At 38.2% G+C, this 19380-nt stretch overlaps 1 protein-coding gene across 7 annotated transcripts in view; it reads right to left on the bottom strand.

Annotated features, from left to right (window-relative positions):
• The window catches only part of LOC135224609 (palmitoyltransferase ZDHHC2-like), a 268190-nt gene that overhangs the window by 39222 nt on the left and 209588 nt on the right, over positions 1–19380 (bottom strand). For 2 of the 7 annotated variants that reach the window (XM_064263775.1, XM_064263777.1), the window contains exon 11: positions 13106–13129. The exons of 3 other annotated variants lie outside the window; for them this stretch is intronic. In XM_064263775.1, coding sequence (XP_064119845.1) covers positions 13106–13129 — 24 coding nt within the window. Of the gene's footprint in view, positions 1–6320; positions 6340–11590; positions 11619–13105; positions 13130–19380 lie in introns of those variants that run through there. 2 more of the 7 variants (XM_064263781.1, XM_064263780.1) reach the window with 2 other exon arrangements.

The raw sequence follows: 19380 nt of genomic DNA, 5'->3' as shown, positions 1-19380 counted from the left end.
GAGGAAAGCATCGACTGACACTGCTCCTGGGTCCGAGATCGGGGAGCAGTAGAGGTCTATTCTCTTGTTCTTTGCTGTCGCAAAAAGGTCGATATGAGGTCTGCCCATAACCTCCACAGGTCCTGGCAAACTTCTGAGTGCAGAGTCCACTCCGAGGGGAGCACTTGATTCCTCCTGCTCGGAGATCGGCTCTGACATTTTCCTTTCTCCCTGTACGAACCTGGTGAGGAGAACGATCTTCCTTGCCTGAGACCACAACAGCAAGTCCTTCGCTGTTTCGTACAGGGAGAAAGAGTGTGTCCCCCCTGCTTTCTTATGTAAGCCAAGGCTGTGGTGTTGTCCGAGTTGACCTGAACTATAGCATTTCGGACGTGGGGCTCGAAGGCTTTTACGCCAACCACACTGCCATCAACTCTTTGTTGTTGATGTGCCAGGACACCTGTTCCCCCTCCCAGGTGCCTGACACTTCTCTTGACCCTAGGGTCGCACCCCAACCCGTCTCCGACGCGTCGGAAAACAATACTTGGTTCGGGTTTGGCATGTACAGAGACAGACCTTCTGCAAATCGGAGAGGATCTGTCCACCACAGAAGGTCCTTCTTGATTCCTTTTGATATCCTGAAGGAGAATTCCAGGTCTAGAGAGAGACACCTCCAGTTCCGGTAAAGGAAGAATTGGAGAGGTCTGAGATGCAACCTTCCTAGAGAAACGAATTGCTCCAGCGAGGAAAGTGTCCCCAACAGACTCATCCACTCCCTCGCTGTGCATGCATCTTTCTCTAGGAAGGTCGTTATTTTTGTTTCTCTTGGCAACGAGCAATCCTCTCTGGTGACGGATATGCCCGAAAATCCGGAGAAACCATCCGAATCCCCAGATATATCAGCTCTTGACTGGGGATTAATTGTGACTTCTGGAAGTTCACCAGAAGCCCCAACGAACTTGCTAAAGTCAGTGTCTTTTGTAGGTCCTCCAGACATCTTTCTTGTGAGCTTGCTCTGATCAGCCAATCGTCTAGATAGAGAGACAGCCTTCACTCCCTCCAAATGTAGCCACTGCGCTACATTCTTCATTAAACCCGTGAAAACTTGAGGGGCTGTCGAAAGGCCGAAGCACAAGGCCCTGAATTGGAAGATCTTCCCTCCCATCATGAATCTTTAGAAACTTCCGTGAAGAAGGATGGATAGGCACATGGAAGTAAGCGTCCTGAAGATCTAGGGACACCATCCAGTCCCCTGGACGAAGAGCCGCCAACACTGAAGAAGTTGTCTCCATGGCGAACTTCCTTTTTTCTACGAAGACATTCAGGGCGCTTACATCCAGAACCGGTCTCCATCCTCCTGAGCTCTTGGGAACTAGGAACAGTCTGTTGTAAAAACCCGCAGAATGAGGATCTTTTCACTAGTTCTATCGCCTGCCTTCTCCAGCATAAGATCTACTGCTAGAGAGAGGGCTTGATTCATGATGGGGTCCTTGTACTTGGCTACCAACTCCCTCGGAGTCGTCGTCAACGGAGGTCTTGATAAGAAGGGAATGAGGTAGCCTTTGCGGACAATCGAGAGTGACCAGTTGTCCGCCCCTTTCTGGGCCCAGACGTCGGCAAACTTCAGAAGTCTGGCACCGCACCCACTGATGTCTGGAGGACTTGAATCCTACTTCTTCTCTGATGGATCTAGAGAAGGTCTTCCCTCGTTTAGTGGGTCTAGATCCTCTAGAGGAAGAAGCTCTGGCAGGAGGGACTCCTCGAAAGGGCTCCTGCCTAACTGGAGTCTCTCTCTTGGTTTTAGCTTGGAAAGAAGAGTGAGGCTTCCTGTAGACTGGGCTAGCATGTCCTGTGTAGCCTTAGCTGAAAGGGCACAAGAAACATCCTGAACGATCTTCTTAGGGAAGAGTTGAGGAGGAGAGCTGAGAATACAGGAGAGAGGCTCTCTGAGCATGCGATACTGATTTCGTCAGGAACGAACAGTACACAGATCTCTTCTTGATCACTCCCGCTCCGAAAAGTGAAGCTATTTCACTCGATCCATCCCTCACTGCCTTGTCCATACACGTGAGAACACTGATAAGATCCTCAGGAGAAATGGAATCCGGGGTCGGCGGTCTTCTTGGCCAAACAAACGCCAAAGACCAAGTCTAGGAAGTTAAACACCTCCAGGACTCGGAACATTCCCTTCAACAGGGTGGTCAAGCTCATTCATCCCCCATGTCGTCTTAGCAGACATGAGGGCAGAGCGTCGAGAGGAATCCACCAGTGAAGAGAAGTCGAGTCTGCCGAGGATGGAAGAACGAGGCCCAAGGGTTCTCCCGATTCATACCAGAATCCTAGTTTCCCAGTAAGCTTAGAAGGAGGGAAAGAGAACACCGTCTTCCCTTTCTCTTCCTTCGAAAGAAGCCACTCACCAAAACCTCTAAGCGCCTTCTTCATAGAGATTGCAGGCTTCATCCTGACACAGGATGAAACCTTCGAAGTTTTCGAAGTCGAAAATAACGAAAGAGGCGAGGGCGGGCGACAGGAGAAAGGGCGTCTCCAAATTCCTGAAGCAACAGGTCCGTCAACCGCTTGTATGAAGAAACGGAGGAATCTTTAGGAATTTCATTTCTTCTTCCGAGGGATCCTGTTCTTCTTCCGCCGAAGATCCTTCACGATCCTTACGATGAAAGGCTGTCTTGTCCTCAGCCGAGAGTCCATCCTTGGAAGAATGTCTGGAAGAACTCTGACATCTAACCGGGGAAGTTATAACTTCCGTTGAGCTTCTGCCTGAAAACTCCTTCTTGTCAGGCTGAGGGCGCATTCTAGGCTCTTGGCGCCTAACGAACGCAGGGCGAAAATCTGGCGAAGAGCGCCTATCAGGCGAAGAGCGCCTATTAGGCGAAGAGCGCCTATTAGGCGAAAAGCGTCTATCAGGCTCCTGGCGCCTGTCTAAAGGAGAGCGGCTCTGCCTGGCGAAGAGCGCCTGTCATGCGGGAAGCGATTATCAGGCTCTTGGCGCCTGCTGCGAGGAGAGCGAAATCTCTGGCGACGAGCGCCTACCAGGCGAGAAGCGTCTGACAGATTCCCGGCGCCTAACTCGAGGAGAGCGAAAACTCGGGAGAAGAGCGCCTTGAAGAGAATAGCGCCTACCAGGCTCTTGGTGCCTGCTAAGCGAAGGGCGGCTGACAGGAGAAGAGCGCCTGTCTACCAAAGGGCTAGTCTGGTCACAGGAGAGCGAAAGCCTGAAGGAGAGCGGCTACCATGAGAAAAACGCCTACCAGGCTCCTGGCGTCTGCCAGCGGGAGAGATCCTGTCTCGAGACGAGCGCCTGTCAGGAGAGGCTAGTCTACGGGAAGCATGCCCCTTGTCCAACGGAGAAACGATGTCCGCAGGAGAGCGCCTCGTACTACGATCCACTCCTGGAGAGAGGGCGGTTACTGATGAATAGCGTAAGCCTGGAGAAGAGCGCCTGGACTTCTTTACCGGGAGCGAGACGTCCTTCCTACGACCAGCATTCACAATCATGGAGTCAGCCAGAGCCGTAATCTGCGCCTGCAGACTAGCCAACACACGTGTAGGAGACTTAACAAAGTCCTTCACGGGAGACGCAGCTCGATCCTTACTAGGAGAGCGAAACTCCAAAGAAATCCTCGGTTTCTTGACATCCAATCCAGGATTTTCCGAAAAAACTTCAGGGCTGGAGGGGAGAGCGGAAGAAGCCTGCCAGGCTCTCTTCGACGGCCGAGAAGCTTCCGAGGAGCTCCAACCACGTTTGGGCGAAGGAGAAGGCGAAGACGAGAAGCATTGCCGTAAGACTTCTCTCTTGGCGCGATCCAAGGTAGCCTGGGATCGAACATCAGGCGCTACCGAGGGGACGCCTGACCGGTGGGGGTTCTCCCTAACCTTCCTGCGGCTTTCGACTTTCCTCCTCCACTGGGTCTGGGAGTCTGGAAGAGGTCTAGGCCTAGAAGCATTAGGGAGCCGATCAGACGCACCCTCCACTGCACTGGGATCACTGCACAAATTGCTATCACTCTTACCTTCTAGCACTTTAATTTTCAGCTCCATGCTGCGAATAGTGGCTCTCATAGTGTCCACCTCCGAAGGCGCATCTTCGGGTTCGGTGCAGGAAGCAGGGGCTGAAACTGGTAAAGGCGCTACGTCTACAACAGGGTTATCAACTTCAAACTCGCTAGCGCGAGACCTACTAGAACTCCTAGATGAAGCTTTCCTAACCTTGTCCTTCTCAAGCTTTCTTACATAAGAAGAAAGCGCCTTCCATTCTTCTTCATTCAAATTACCACATTCATTACAAGGGTTAATAAATGAGCAGTCATTCCCCCTACACCTCATGCATACTGTGTGAGGGTCTACCGCAGCTTTCGGTAGCCTCACCTTACAATCGGTAACAGAACAAACTCTGAACATAGTTGATTTCTTAATTTCCAAATCAGACATAATGAAATTCCAAGAATAATCAAAAGAATAATCCAAAACCGGTCCACAAATCGCAAATGCCAAGCCAAGGAGCAGGTACTTCACCAAAAGTCCGTTGAAACAATCCAGGGCGAAAACGAGTAATAATTCAAAATCGAGAGGTATCGACAACAGATGTAGTCGACACCGGCGACAGAAAAATTATGACTGGAAAGGGGGATTGGTTCATACACCTGCCACCCAGCGGCGGGTGGGGTAGATCACCTGACCTACCTGTCGCATTTGCCGCGAGTTTTGAATTCTGTCGTGACGTCAGAGACGTAAGCTAAGTATATATCTGGCAGGAAAGTTCATGTACAAAAACTTCAAATTTGCTGATTGTACTCTTTTTAAAGGCAACATCCTTTGGTCACTGACACTACATAATTTTAGCAGCAAAACATCAAACCATCATAAAACCACAGGTAGTTCAAGAAACAATAATACCAATTTTTTTTCCCCAATGATTCAGTTCGGTTAAATACAAACCACTACATACTACTCTTAAATTATCATTGTAATTCAATAGCTCTAAGGGCTTCCCATCTATGACTCCCAAGAGTAAAACTGCTACCTCTTAGGAGTAAATAAAATTGCCTCTTTACCCACATTAACAGTTAAAATATATTCTAAAAAAAATTGAAAACAGCATATAGCTCTTGGAACCTAAGTCTGGGAGAGCAATATAACACTGTTTTTACTCTATGGAATTTTACAAATGAATGAAGGATACCTGAAGTATGATATGAGGGCATAAATAGCAAGCGCATCTCGATGGACTGGCCATATGCAGCAAGGGCATTTGTATATTTATCAGTACAAAAGGGTGCAACTGGGATCTGCTCCAGAAAAATAAGGTAATACCATGTATGATTAATGGGCTTGTATGAAAAATATACTGGGTACGTATTTGCACAGACTAGAGTAGTTTAGCCAGGCAAGTGAGAAAATTTCCTAGACATTTTTGATCTAGACGAAAGGATTTAGGGTTATGTTCCTAAGCAGAAGGCAAAAACTGAAGCAAGAAAAGGCTGAAATTTAAGACAATGGGAATGCAAATAAGGGTCAATTTACCTGACACATTACCAATGGGTTTGGGAAGCAATGGACAAGATTTTGCATATGGCTTGAGCTGTAGCCTTTTTGAAATCGTATATTTGAGACAGTGCCACCAAACTCTCTGCGTTCTTGAGAAATGCTGTGGTCACATCAAAGTTGTATCTTTCCATGCTCTTAGCTGGCATTCTCTTGTGAATTGCATAGTATTAAAAATGGCTCCACCAAAATCTGCCGTTCCAAAAGGTATGCAAATGGACTTGACAAAAATTTTGACATTAGCAAGAAAGTGTGAGTGGCATCCAAAAAACAAAAAAATTTGTTTATTGAATCAATGTAAATATTCATGCTTTAGGTAGCATAATGCAAAAAATGACTAGCGATGATGCACTGCACAAGTGGTTTTTGTACCACTGGTCTTTAGGCATCCTTTGTGTGGTTTGAGCTAAAACTAGCCAGAGGAAAGCTTGGACAACTGCTTGGTGTTCAAGATTGGTACATGTAGGCATTGGCTGCTGACATTCCATATATGTCACATATATAAACTGTAAAGCCACTGGGAAGGTTAAGTACTGACCCTGAGCCAAATAAGTCTTTAGTACAATTAAAATTACAGATGATCATCGAGGACAAAAATTTGATTGTTTTACATAATTCTTCATAAACCTATGCAGACTTCACATTTTACAGTATTAGTGACTGGAAGGACACTTTCAACATAGTACCTTTCTGTGTTGTTTGTGGAGTTAATGAAGGTTGTCAGGTCTCACCAGGGCAGCCTCTCAATTTCACACCTTGACTTAGGATAAAGGCTCATGCGCTGGAAAAAGGCTGGCTTAACTGAAATTAACCAATCAACCCTGTTATCAGTACACACAAGGTGACTTAGCTTAACAGTAAGATGGACAGTCTTCCCATCAATGAATACAGTAGCAAGACCATCAGACAAATTCTTGAAATCAAGGTAGAAAATGTTTGCACTTGCTGTGCTTATTACTAATAACCATCATCAAATTAAGAATTTCTTCTAGCAAGACAAAACTAAAGTCTTTACCTCCAGTCTTATGAACATAATGCAATTAATTAATCATGGTAGAATTACACTAATCAAACATCCATATTATCTCAAGTTGTTTCAAAAGATTCAAGTTGGGATTGATGATGATGGATATAATAAAATCAAGGGCCAGTTGATGTGGTAAACCTAGTGGGTTTCTTTTTTTTGGATTGCATGGTGCCCTGGCCCTACTTTGTCAACCAGTTTCTTCTAGCTGACTGTTCAGCTTTGCATATCCTTTTAATGAAATTAATGCAAAAATACTGTTGTTAATTTCATTGTTTTTTTTTTGCATACTGTTATGTATCTATTTATCAGATTTGCTTCTAGTTCCGCGATATCAATTTTAATTACTTCAGGAGACATTGAACATAAACCTGGACCTGCTACTCATTAACTAAAGTAAAACTGCAGATTACTACTATACTCAAAATATTTAAGCTAAAGGTAAAATTTTCTTGATCTCCATAGTTGTTCCCATAATTACTACAATGTGATTTTTTTATCTGAGAAACTTGGTTAATGGTGGAAATTTTAATCCCAGGGTTTAATGCCCCTGACTTAATTTATTGTTGTAAAATGCTACAGGCACAAGGTATGGCTGTATTCACTAGGTCTGGATGACCTATTTATCATAAGCAAAAACTTGGTGTGTGGTTACCATGATGTTCTTTGCTCCAAGATTTTTTATATGTTCTACAAAGTTTATGTACTTGCTCTTTCCCATAATCCAAATAGTGACGACTATACAAGACTAAACTGGATAGGATTAGTATGGCTCAGTCACAGGATTCAAAACCTTCACTCTTTCTTGAGAAGACTGCAATGTAAAGCACAGCATGAGGCTTAATTAAGTCAAATTCCACAGATCAACATGGCTGTATGCTTTTGATTTTGTGCATCCTCTGCGTTTGTCCAACTAACTGAAAAACCCATGGATATTTCTGGTAGTAGTAGTGGAAGACCTTATATTCAGAGACTGAGATTACATAGGAACTTCTGACCACTGTTTCATAGATGGACTTATTTGATAATCAGCATAAATCAATTTGTATTTTTCATAGCTAACAAACCTGATGTCTTAACAATACGATAATCTACCTGGAAACTAGTAAAAACAATCAAAGATTGTAAAACAAGAAATCTGTGGCATCTGGCAACTTATGCATACACAGGGTGGATGTTTGGTCAACGACCAAGCTCGTACCACAATATGCAAATCTTCCTTTTACCGCCATGGAAAGTGGAGTTTCGCTTTACTCTCCTTTTTCAAGCCGGTCTTTTTATCTTAGACTGCACTTCCCAGAAGTTTCGTGGACGTCAACATTTTTAGATAAGCCATCCTTGTTTACCATGTTGACATTCCTTAAGATAGATGCTTTTGCAGTAAATACGTCTTTCACTCTCCATCACCATCGCTTGCGTTCTGTGATAAGCTGGTCCGTCTCCTAGAGAGTATTGTCTTCAGGGAGACAGGACCCCTTTATGTGTTTTAGTGTTTTAATTTTGTTTTAATTTCTATATGTGTATCGACGTTTACTTTTATATACCTTTTTACACATCTTGGAACTTTGTAATTTTTTAGTCTTTCAGAGGTGTGTGTTTTGGGATGTCCGGGACAATTTTTAATGGTGGACAGGGCGATCTTCCCTTCTGCTTGCAGGGCCAGTTGTGATTGTTGTCTCATCTCTTTCCGTCATTTTAAGAGGATTGGGCCACGGGCGGTACGGTTCTCTTTCGTATAACTTGACATCATTTAGCCTCATCTGTGACGGACTAGTCACAGATGAGGCTAGATCAAGCTAGTCTTCCATTCCACACAACCAGTGATGGCAGACTGGTAACTGACCCTAAGGAAAAGGCTGAAGGGCTTCACAGAACTTTTGAAGCTAATCATTCAGCTGACAATGTCCCTCACTCGATACTTGCCATCCTGAACCTACTCTTACAAAATTTGCATTTCACTCTACAGATCCTAAGAAACTTCTTGATAATCTTGATAACTGGGCTGGAGATCCTGATGGAGTCTTCCATTCAAGTTTTCTATAAAGGTTTTAAGTGTGTTGTCTCCCAAGATTAGTAGATTCTATAGGTTTTTATACTAGCGTAGTATCTTTGTTGATGAGCACAAGCTTAGCAATACAGTGCCTATCCAGAGTACAATATCTGAAGACTACAGTAACTTTATAAATTGCACTGATGCATACGTAAGATCCCTAATTTCTGCTGATTAAAATTATGTGCAGATGATGTTTTAACAAAAGGACATATCAAGCTGTTGCTCACAGGCCCATGAATTGAGGAAGCCAAAAAGATCATGATTACAGATGATCTTAGAATCTTGAAATGCACATATACATACAATTCCTCTCTCATCAAACGAAAAAAATCATTCTTTGCATAATACATGCTGGAGCTTTATGGCGAGAGAAAAAGAGAGAGAGAAACAATGTACGTACAAGACAAATAAGGACCAGACCAGGCAAGCAATTAACTTCAGCCAGTACAAGACCCACTTTTCAAGACTAATGGAACTGCAAAGAACACTCAAATATTTTAAAAACTCAGATCCAGTATACCAGGTCATAAGGAACACAAAGAGCACACATTAATTTTCATGTCAATGGAATATTTGTCACCAAAACAACTTTGAGGACAAATAAAAATGATAAAAATATCTACATATCCAATTGGTACTGGTAACCAAAACTGTGTGTGGACAGGATAATTCTCACTTCAGAAATCTGAAAGAATACCAGGAAATTAAGGTGAAACAATAACAATAACCAGAGTCAGTTGGTTTGAGTTATCATCTCTATCTATGACTTGTATATTCCTACCTGTATCTTATACCATCGCATTCAGCTGAAATCCAATCATTAAAAGCATCTTTATTTTAATTGGAAAAATTTTCACCCAAGTCTAGTCCCAGAGGTATTAACCCTTAAACGCCTATTGGATGTATTAAATGCTGGGAGCTCACGGATCAAGCAGTTGTTTTGTTTACAACCATTACCCGGGCATGCAAGTGCGAATTTCTTTCTTCTCGCACTAAAAAGCATCAGCGACACATCTCAGAAATTATTTCGTCACTTTGACATAATTTTTGCACCATTTTATATTAGCCATTACATAGAGTTTTATATATGAAAATGTTTGCAATTTCATGTAGAATACAAAAAAAACTATGGTTGTAGCTTTTATCAGTTTTGATATATTCTCATATAAATAACAAGTAAGTGCCAAAATATCAACCTTCGGTCAACTTTGACTCGACCGAAATGGTAAAAAAAGCAATTGTAAGCTAAAACTCTTACATTCTAGTAATACTCAATCAATTACCTTTATTTTACACCAATTGGAAGTTTTTAGTACATTATTTCGATTTATGGTGAATTTTTGAAAAAAACTTTTTCCTTACGTCCATGCTGTAACTTCCGAAAAAATCAGAAATTTTTTCGTCCGATTGTTGTGACATTTGTACCGTTTTATATTAGCCGTTACATAAAGTTTTATATATGAAAATGTGCGCAATTTCATGTAGAATGCAACAATTAACAACCCATGGTTGTAGCTTTAATCAGTTTTGAAATATTTTCATATAAATAACGATAAGTGCCAAAATTTCAACCTTTGGTCAACTTTGACTCGACCGAAATGGTCAAAAACCTCAATTGTAAGCTAAAACTCTTACATTCTAGTAATATTCAATCCTTTACCTTTATTTTGCAACAAACTGGAAGTCTCTAGCACAATATTTCGATTTATGGTGAGTTTTTGAAAAAACCTTTTCCTACATCCATGCGGTAACTGCCAAAAAATTCAGACATTTTTTTGTCCGATTGTCGTAATGTTTGCACCGTTTTATGTTAGCCGTTACATAAAGTTTTATATATGGAAATGTGTGCAATTTCATGTACAATACAACAAAAAACAACCCATGGTTGTAACTTTTATCAGTTTTGAAATATTTTCATATAAATAACGAAAAGTGCCAAAATATCAACCTTCGGTCAACTTTGACTCTACCGAAATGGTAAAAAAATGCAATTGTAAGCTAAAACTCTTATATTCTAGTAATATTCAATCATTTACCTTCATTTGCAACAAATTGGAAGTCTCTAGCACAATATTTTGATTTATGGTGAATTTTTGAATAAAACTTCTTCCTTACGTCCACACAGTAACTCTTCCGAAAAAATCAGACATTTTTGTGTCTGATTGTCGTAATGTTTGCACCATTTTATATTAGCCGTTACATAAAAGTTTTATATTTTAAAATGTGTGCAATTTCATGTAGAATACAACAAAAAACAACCCATGGTTGTAGCTTTTAACAGTTTTGAAGTATTTTCATATAAATAACAATAAATAGGAAAAATTCAACCTTCGGTCAAATTTAACTTGACCGAAATGGTCGAAAACTGCAATTGTAAGCTACAACACTTAGTCTAGTAATATTCAATCAATTAACTTTATTTTGCAACAAACGGGAAGTCTCAAGCACAATATTTGGATTTATGGTGAATTTTTGAAAACTTTTTATGTCCGTGTGTTACAAATTTATGCATCATATTGTGATAATATTTTCTCTGTGTTGCTTTGTTCATTTTACAATTTTTTATATACCAAAATCATCGCAATTTAGTGTATAATACAACGAAAAAATAATCAACTCATTAGCTTTAACCGTTTTGCTCACAGCGCAATTTGTATACAATTATATATGAAATTTCTTTTCGTGCTGTCATATATTCCAATATTTATATATGATAATGATATTTTTTTTCATTTCTGATGGTTGCATACCAAACTTCAGGCAATGACAAAAAAGGAGCCAAAAATTAGTTCTTAATCTTGAAAATTAAACGTGCTGTGATTTTTTGAAAAAAACTTTTTTTCCACTTCGGCGCTCACACACGAACACTGCTGGCATACGGGGGAGACTCTTTTGGAAATACCGGCTCGGCGTTTAAGGGTTAACACCTCAATAACCATCAAATCTTGCATTTCAGATGGAAGGATTTCACACAAGAAAAATCCAGTAAGTCAAAATTCCATCCTATTAAAAAGTAAAAAATAGCATGAATACCTCTAAATCTGGTTATGAGCTGGTGCTGATTATATGATCTAAAAGCAGAGTGGTTATAATGTAATTTGCAGATGCACTACAGCAATGCAAAGTGCATACATTGAAAGTTGTAATTCAATATTTCAGGAAAAAAGGAAGACAAATCAACACACAGTTTAGCTTCTGATACAATGATACAATATATGGGTAATATGAAAGTACAACAGAAAAATGGAAAATATGAAGACACATGCTTTACAAAATTAACTACAACCTCCACAACCAGATTTGTGTATGGACACAAATTGCATAAAACTGTAGGACTTAACAATTCATACTATAAAGTGAATAAGATTATGAAGTGTAGGCAGACTTCACAGGTCGCTGCATATACTGTACCTTATTCCCATGACTGTCAAAAAACATTATCATGCTCTTATAATACTCACACTACGAATTCCAGAACAATACCACCTAAACACATGAAATGGGACTTCCACAAATCAGTTAAGTAGCTCAAGAAAAGTACAGTTACCAGACAACCATATCATATTGAAAAATCAACCAGTTACACAGTGTATTACTGTTATAATCCAGTCCAGAGGCCTAAACAGCAATTATACGAAAAATACTGATTGTATTTCAGCCAATTCTAAAATCATCAAATTTTGATTCTACAGAGAGATCAAATGTTCAATCAAATTATGTAACTAAGTCTTTAGAGGAAAACAAGAATAAATACTACTGCAATCTGAATACAGTGTATTCATTCACTGAAGACAAGTGTCTTCATTTTGGCTTTTATCAAAATGCCCTGGTTAGGGTCTAAAGGAGACATTAATCTTTCATCATGCAATGCAAAGTTTCAGTACATATTTGAATGATAAAAATTTTCCTAACAGCTACCTTAAAAGCTCTATAAATATATTGCCTGTATATCTGAAGACTTCATACCTTGCAGTTACAGGTACTGTGCCATATTTACATACCTCAAAGTTAACTAAAACTACATACCACATTTCTAAACTATTACACTATCATCTTTCAAATAGGCAGTTTTCACTCAAGAAAAGACAGCCATCTTGAATGAATGTTGATACAGTCTTATCTTGAGGGATATCTTATCCTTATTTGTCACCATCAGCAACAGAATACTACCAAAAAAGTATACAAATTGTTTATTCAAGTAGCCTTTACGCTTGCAAAATGTAAGTCCATGTTATAATGCAAATCTGAATATATGATAAATTGCATTTTTGTTTTATAGAGCAATTTTGACATCTGCCCTAATGACAATAAGAACTATGATTTGCCTCGAAGATCAAAGACAGATTCTAAAGAGACTACAAATGGAAAACCATATACGTATATCATGAAGGCATGAAAGTATCAAAAGCCTTTACATTAAACAAATAAGCAAGACACTAACATAACACAAGTTATAAACTAGATTTGGAAAAAACTCATAAACTGCCTACCATACACACATATCTCTGTACAGCCTTGACAGTAAAGGGAAAAATGAATCCAAAATTAATGATAACACATGGTACGTCGAGAAATTAAAAAAAATTATTTAAAACAATATCCCAATAAAAAGTAAATTTATATAAATCCTGGAATTTGATGCAAACTTTTAACAGAAGCAGAAAATCTACACAGAAAAGTATCTACTTCATATATTGCGAAACATGAAACAACACAGGGCCCAAACCATCTGCCAATCACAGAGAAAACATTGTGTTAAATTTTGCACCTAAACAAACTAGTATACATACCATGACAATTGTACTGTATATTTGCTTCTCAAAAAATATATATCACTACTTATAACCCAACTTATGGTCCACACACTTTCTATTATTTTACTTTTTTAGAGTTTAATGACATATACAAAGTGGAGCTCAAATATCTCTTACTATACCTAAGTATATGTAGTGAGATCTTGTCCTTGATCTCGTAATCCAACAGTCACTAACTACTAAGCTGGGAATGGACCTTTATTGTATCATCCTGATGAAGATATCAAGAGCCAACAAAAATAACACACTTGATCAAGTCTCCTGCCCTTATTGCTGACACTTACTTAAATTCTGACCCAAAAGTAAGTTACAAGCATCATCATTTGGATTCTGTACTTTTGGCAGCATATGTAATTACACTAAAACAGCTTACCTTTCATACCCAAGGATACCGTCCAGCACAAACCCTGATAGAATCAATTACCAACCTGAATAACAGAAGTGGATTTTCCCCTTAAAACCCATGGAAAAGCAACCATGAATGTAGAAAATAAAAAAATATATTATATTATTAGATAAAAAGTTACTTTGAACATGGTCTGGGGCCTAAGCAGGGTTTTGATCACTAGGTTTGAACACAGGTACAAGGAAAATCTTCTGCAAAGAGCATTCATGATGAATTAACATCCAGGACTACTAAAAACCCACTGTCAAAAGTAGCACAACATTACCCATTTCTGTTGTGCAGAAGTGGCTTGATGTGTATTCATTCATGCTGATTTGGATAATACTAGAGGGGTAAATTGAAGAGCTTCTGTAATGAGTTACTATGGTAATGCACCTCTGGATGACAAGTGATGATTGCCTCTGAAAAACGCCCCTTTATCAACTTGTGTATATTGTATTTTTCCATTCCCTTCGATCCCATCTTACATGACTTTACCTTCAGGATATCTTTATGAATGTCTAACAATGTGATTCAGTGTCTTGCTAAACTTTATAACAATTACAAAAACAAGCTGGTTTAGAAAGTGATAGCAAATGATCTGATTCCTAGTAGTACCTTAAATTACAGATGCAATGCATGTGAACTTGTTGATATAACTGCTCTCAACAAAAGAAATAATTTCTGCAAGGCTGGTGGCAATCCTGAACTATTTCAAACACTGGTAGTGATGTTTTTATGACAATATTCCAGAAATATTCAAGAAATCTGTAATTTATATAGTAAACTGGTTTTGTTTGCCAAATAGTATTTTTCCAGATGAGAAATAACTATAAAATATAGTTATTTCAAATGGTGTTGTAAGGGCTAAGTCTAACAACTATAAACCAATCCCTGTCCTTCAGTGACATTCACAAAAGGGTACATCATTGAGTTTATATAGAATACTCCAAATAAGGACTCTTTCTTCTAGCAAGCCAGTACTTAAACACCTTACTGAAGTATTACCTATTTGATACTGCTCACAAATCTTTTGAAGTATATCAATTGGAGCTACTTATTCAATTTTAGAAAGTTAGGGGGGATCATGTTCATTATCCTCAACTTCATTTTCCTTCATCCTGTACTTTTTAGACCAAACACTACAGGCAGTCCACGCTTAACAGTGAGGGTTCTGTTCCCAGCGGTGCGACAATAACCAAAAATCGCCATTAACTGGAATATCACGATAATTATGGTAATAAATGGCATTTATGACACCAAAAAACGCTTAACATCACTGTTAACTGGTTACTGGATCCAATAAACTGCTTACTGGTGCTGAAAACTGCTACCCCTGACCCCAAATCTGGTTTACAACATTGCTAGCTGAGCACCATTAACTGATGCTACCAGTAAGTGGGGACTACCTGTAAGGTATGACTGTTGAGGTTATTAAATAGGCCATTGTGCCTCATATGCATGATGAGCAGAATACCTTCCACCAGTCCAAATTTTGCAGTTCACAACCTACTGCTTTGTAGCATGCCCAGACCTTTTGGGTCAATTACAACTTTATAAACTATAATGTCCTCTAAGGGAGTTGTATTTTGCACACTTGATATCATCCTCCGTCTCCTTGTCTTTTCTCGCCTGGTTTCATCCTTCCTCCTAAATAGCTGGCTATTCAAGAATTTTATGACAACCAGCTTCTTACAAATAGGCAGAGTTTTTACAAGATAACATATTTTATATGAACCCATTAATTACAATTTTGAGTGGCATTCTTCCTTTCCAAATTCTTCTTTTGGAAAGCCCAAAAGTGTGTGTCAAACACACAATCCTTGAAGGATGTCTGAGCATTTGCACTTGGGTTCCGTTCCTTACTGATCAAGATATGTTACTGTGGCATGGATCCATTATACTGAAGTATGGCATAATACACTAGCAGAGCAGGCTCATGAGGATATCATAGTCTAAAAATATTGCACAGCTGAAGGTGGTAGGAGTTTGGATAACCCGTGACAATTATCAATGGCCAATTACCCTAACTTAAGAGATCCAACAGTCTTGAATAGGAAGAGAAAATGACAAATTTTCAATTAATTTGTATTTTTCATAGCTAGCAAACCTTTGGTCTTAACAATAGGATAATCTTCTAGTGCCAGCTGGAAACTGGTTAAAACAATCAAAGATTGTAAAGTAAGGAATCTGTGGCATCTACTGAAGAGACCAAGATGTAAGCCAACGTATTATTACTATAAAGAATTAGTTTATCCAGACTTCTGAGCCAAAAACTGTAAAGGCTTTCTCTGGCTGGTTTTCTGGTTTTCAGGAATTAACCCTGGCTTACAAAAAAAAAAAAAAAAATTATTTAGAAAACCGGTTTTATTTAGAAACATGATGATCCTATTAAATAAGAAATCTTTGCCTTCAGCAAGAATGCCTTTTAATGTTGGGTTTCGAAAATAAATGCCTCAATGTTGGTTCCAAATTTGCCATTCAACTACGTAATAAGTATGGCCTATGCGTAGTCTTGTTAATATAACTTCTTTAGCTCTTTCTTTCTGAGACGATGGCATCCATGAATGAACTCTACTTTTTATACTTCTCAGTTTGTTTGTAGCTGGCACTGATGTCCATTTTGTTTGCCATTCCTGATATATTAAAGGCTTAATAGATGTTCAGTCCGATACTGGGGCATGTGTAATTGTTGATGGAATAAGGCAAGCTAATTTGGCAGCTGTACCTGCTTTTTCGTTTCCTTCAATTCCGACATGTGCTGGAATCAAACATATTTTTATTAATAGTCCTGATTGAATAAGTAGATGGATTTTTATTTGGACTTCTTGTACAAGATGATTGGAAACTTGTATTTGCTTATAGCATCGATAGCACTTCATGAGTCACTGAAAATTATCATGGAAATTGCTTTCTAAAATATGAAGTCTAGTGCTATTCATATGGCTGTGAGTTCTGCAGTACTATAGATGGCCCGCGGTTAATGGCAAATCTGTTTAACGGCTGTCGTCAAAAATATTCATTAAAAAATAAGACATCTTATTTTCAGCTAACAGCGCCGTTATGTCTAACAAGTACATACATTTGTAGAAATACTGTTCAGACCATAAAGGTTATGCAAATGATATTAAAAATTTTTATTGAGAGTTATTACATAGGTATTAGGGTAAAATATATGCCACTGACGCTGTTCTATGCCGAAAATATAGAGTTAAATGTGTGCAAATTTAGCTATGGATGTGTTGATTTATAAATGTTCATGCTTTTATGTTTAATATGTGTATGAAAATGTATTACGTATAGGGTATTTTTATTTCTGCACAGATATATGATACAAAGGCAGCATTTGAAACTACCCTTCACGTTATCAAATATGATGTTTTTCATGTTCGTTCTTGTAAGACGCCGCCTGCTGCTCTTCCGAAAATATAGTTAAAAAAGTGCAAATTTAGCGATCGATGTGTCGATTTTATAAATGTTCATGCTCTTACGTTTAAAATGTGCATGAAAATATATTACGTATAGGACATTTTTATTTTTTGTATATAAATATGATACAAATTAAGGCACTGTTTGTAACTGCCCTCCATGTTATCAGAGGATGTTTTTTCATGTTCGTTTCGTTCTTGCCCGCCGCTGGTCCGAAAAATGCATTTACAAAGAATTCTTGTGGTTATATGTATTTTATTAATTTGGGAGCTAATTATAACTCATTTTGTTAATGAAACTTCAGCTTTTTGTTATGAGTTTTCATGCATTTATGTTTAAAATGTGTATGAAAAATGTATTAAAGGGTATTTATTTTTTATATTTTTGTACATAAATATGATACAGTGGCAGTACGCATGTCCATTTAAAGTCTTTGTAACAGTCCTTCACATGATGATTTTATTATTCACGCCCGAATAATAAAATCTTAATTTATATCATTGAATCATGTTTTTATAACAAATTATTTTTACAATTGTTGCATAAATTGATTTTAAAAGACAAAACTCGCGTATACATTCGATTTTGCAACACTATAATTTGCTTGTTTTTCCATGGGATGGAAGTACAAAATATAACTGTGCAACTCAGTCGATTTTTTGCTTTGTTATACAAGCAAAAAATTGAGGTATGACCGTACGAGCTCGAGATGCCGCTGCTACATAGATGGCATAGTGACGAAAATTAAGATAAGCACAGAAGAAAAAGTAAACTTGCATCTTTTCCATAAATCTTTTAAAAAGTTATACATTACTTCACTGTATCCAATAGTATCGTATGTACGTATTCTCATATTATTGTATTGTAAAATACTACAGTAAATCTAAGCGTATTCCGCAGAGCTGCCAATGTTTTGGTTTGGAAATCAGCTGATGGCAAATGTGAGTTTGTTTTGTTTCGCCATACTTAACGCAATTCTGAGCGAATTTTCTTGCTTCTAGTTAGCATAAACAAATATCTAGATACTTGATTTATTTGTGACAATGTTATTTTTCCTTATACGACATGTTTTTAGGTGGAAATATGACTTGAATATGTCTCATTGTGATTGTGAACTATTTTTTTTTCGTTAACAGATTACGTTGGTGGCATGTTTATTGAGCGAATTTCTTTCATCTCGCACTAAAAAGCATCAGCAACACATCTCAGAAATTATCTCGTCACTTTGACATAAGTTTTGCACCATTTTATATTAGCCGTTACATAGTTTTATGTATGAAAATGTGCACAATTTAATGTAAAAAACAACAAAAAACAACCCATGGTTGTAGCTTTTATCAGTTTTGAAATATTTTCACATAAATAACGATAAGTGCCAAATTTCCAACCTTCGGTCAACTTTCACTCGACCGAAATGATAGAAAAACGCACTTGTAAGCTAAAAGTCTTACATTCTAATAATATTCAATCAATTACCTTCATTTTGCAACAAATTGGAAGTCTCTAGCACAATATTTAAATTTATGGCAAATTTTTGAAAAAAAAACTTTTTCCTTACGTCCGCGTGGTGACTCTTCCGAAAAAATCAGAAATGTTTTTGTCCCATTGTTGTAATGTTTGCAAGGTTTTATATTAGCCGTTACATAAGTTTTATATATGAAAATGTGCACAATTTCATGTAGAATACGACAATAAACAACCCATGGTTGTAGCTTTAATCTGTTTTGAAATATTTACATATAAATAACGATAAGTGCCAAAACTTCAACCTTCAGTCAACTTTGACTCGACCGACATGGTCGAAAAATGTAATTGTAAGCTAAAACTCTTACATTCAAGTAATATTCAATAATTTACCTTTATTTTGCAACAAATTGGAAGTCTCTAGCACAATATTTTGATTTATAGTGAATTTTTGAAAAAACTTTTTCCTTACGTTGGCGCTGTAACTGCCGAAAAAATCAGAAATTCTTTTGTCCGATTGTCGTAATGTTTGCACTTTTATATTAGCCGTCACATAAAGTTTTATATATGAAAATGTGCGCAATTTCATGTGGAATACAACAATAAACAACCCATGGTTGTAGCTTTTATCAGTTTTGAAATATTTACATATAAATAACGATGTGCCAAAATT

The sequence above is a fragment of the Macrobrachium nipponense genome, chromosome 12 (assembly GCF_015104395.2).
Source record: "Macrobrachium nipponense isolate FS-2020 chromosome 12, ASM1510439v2, whole genome shotgun sequence".
Taxonomy (NCBI): Eukaryota; Metazoa; Arthropoda; class Malacostraca; order Decapoda; family Palaemonidae; genus Macrobrachium; species Macrobrachium nipponense.
The sequence above is the reverse complement of the archived record's forward strand: the minus strand, read 5'-3'. Positions and strand labels throughout refer to the sequence as shown.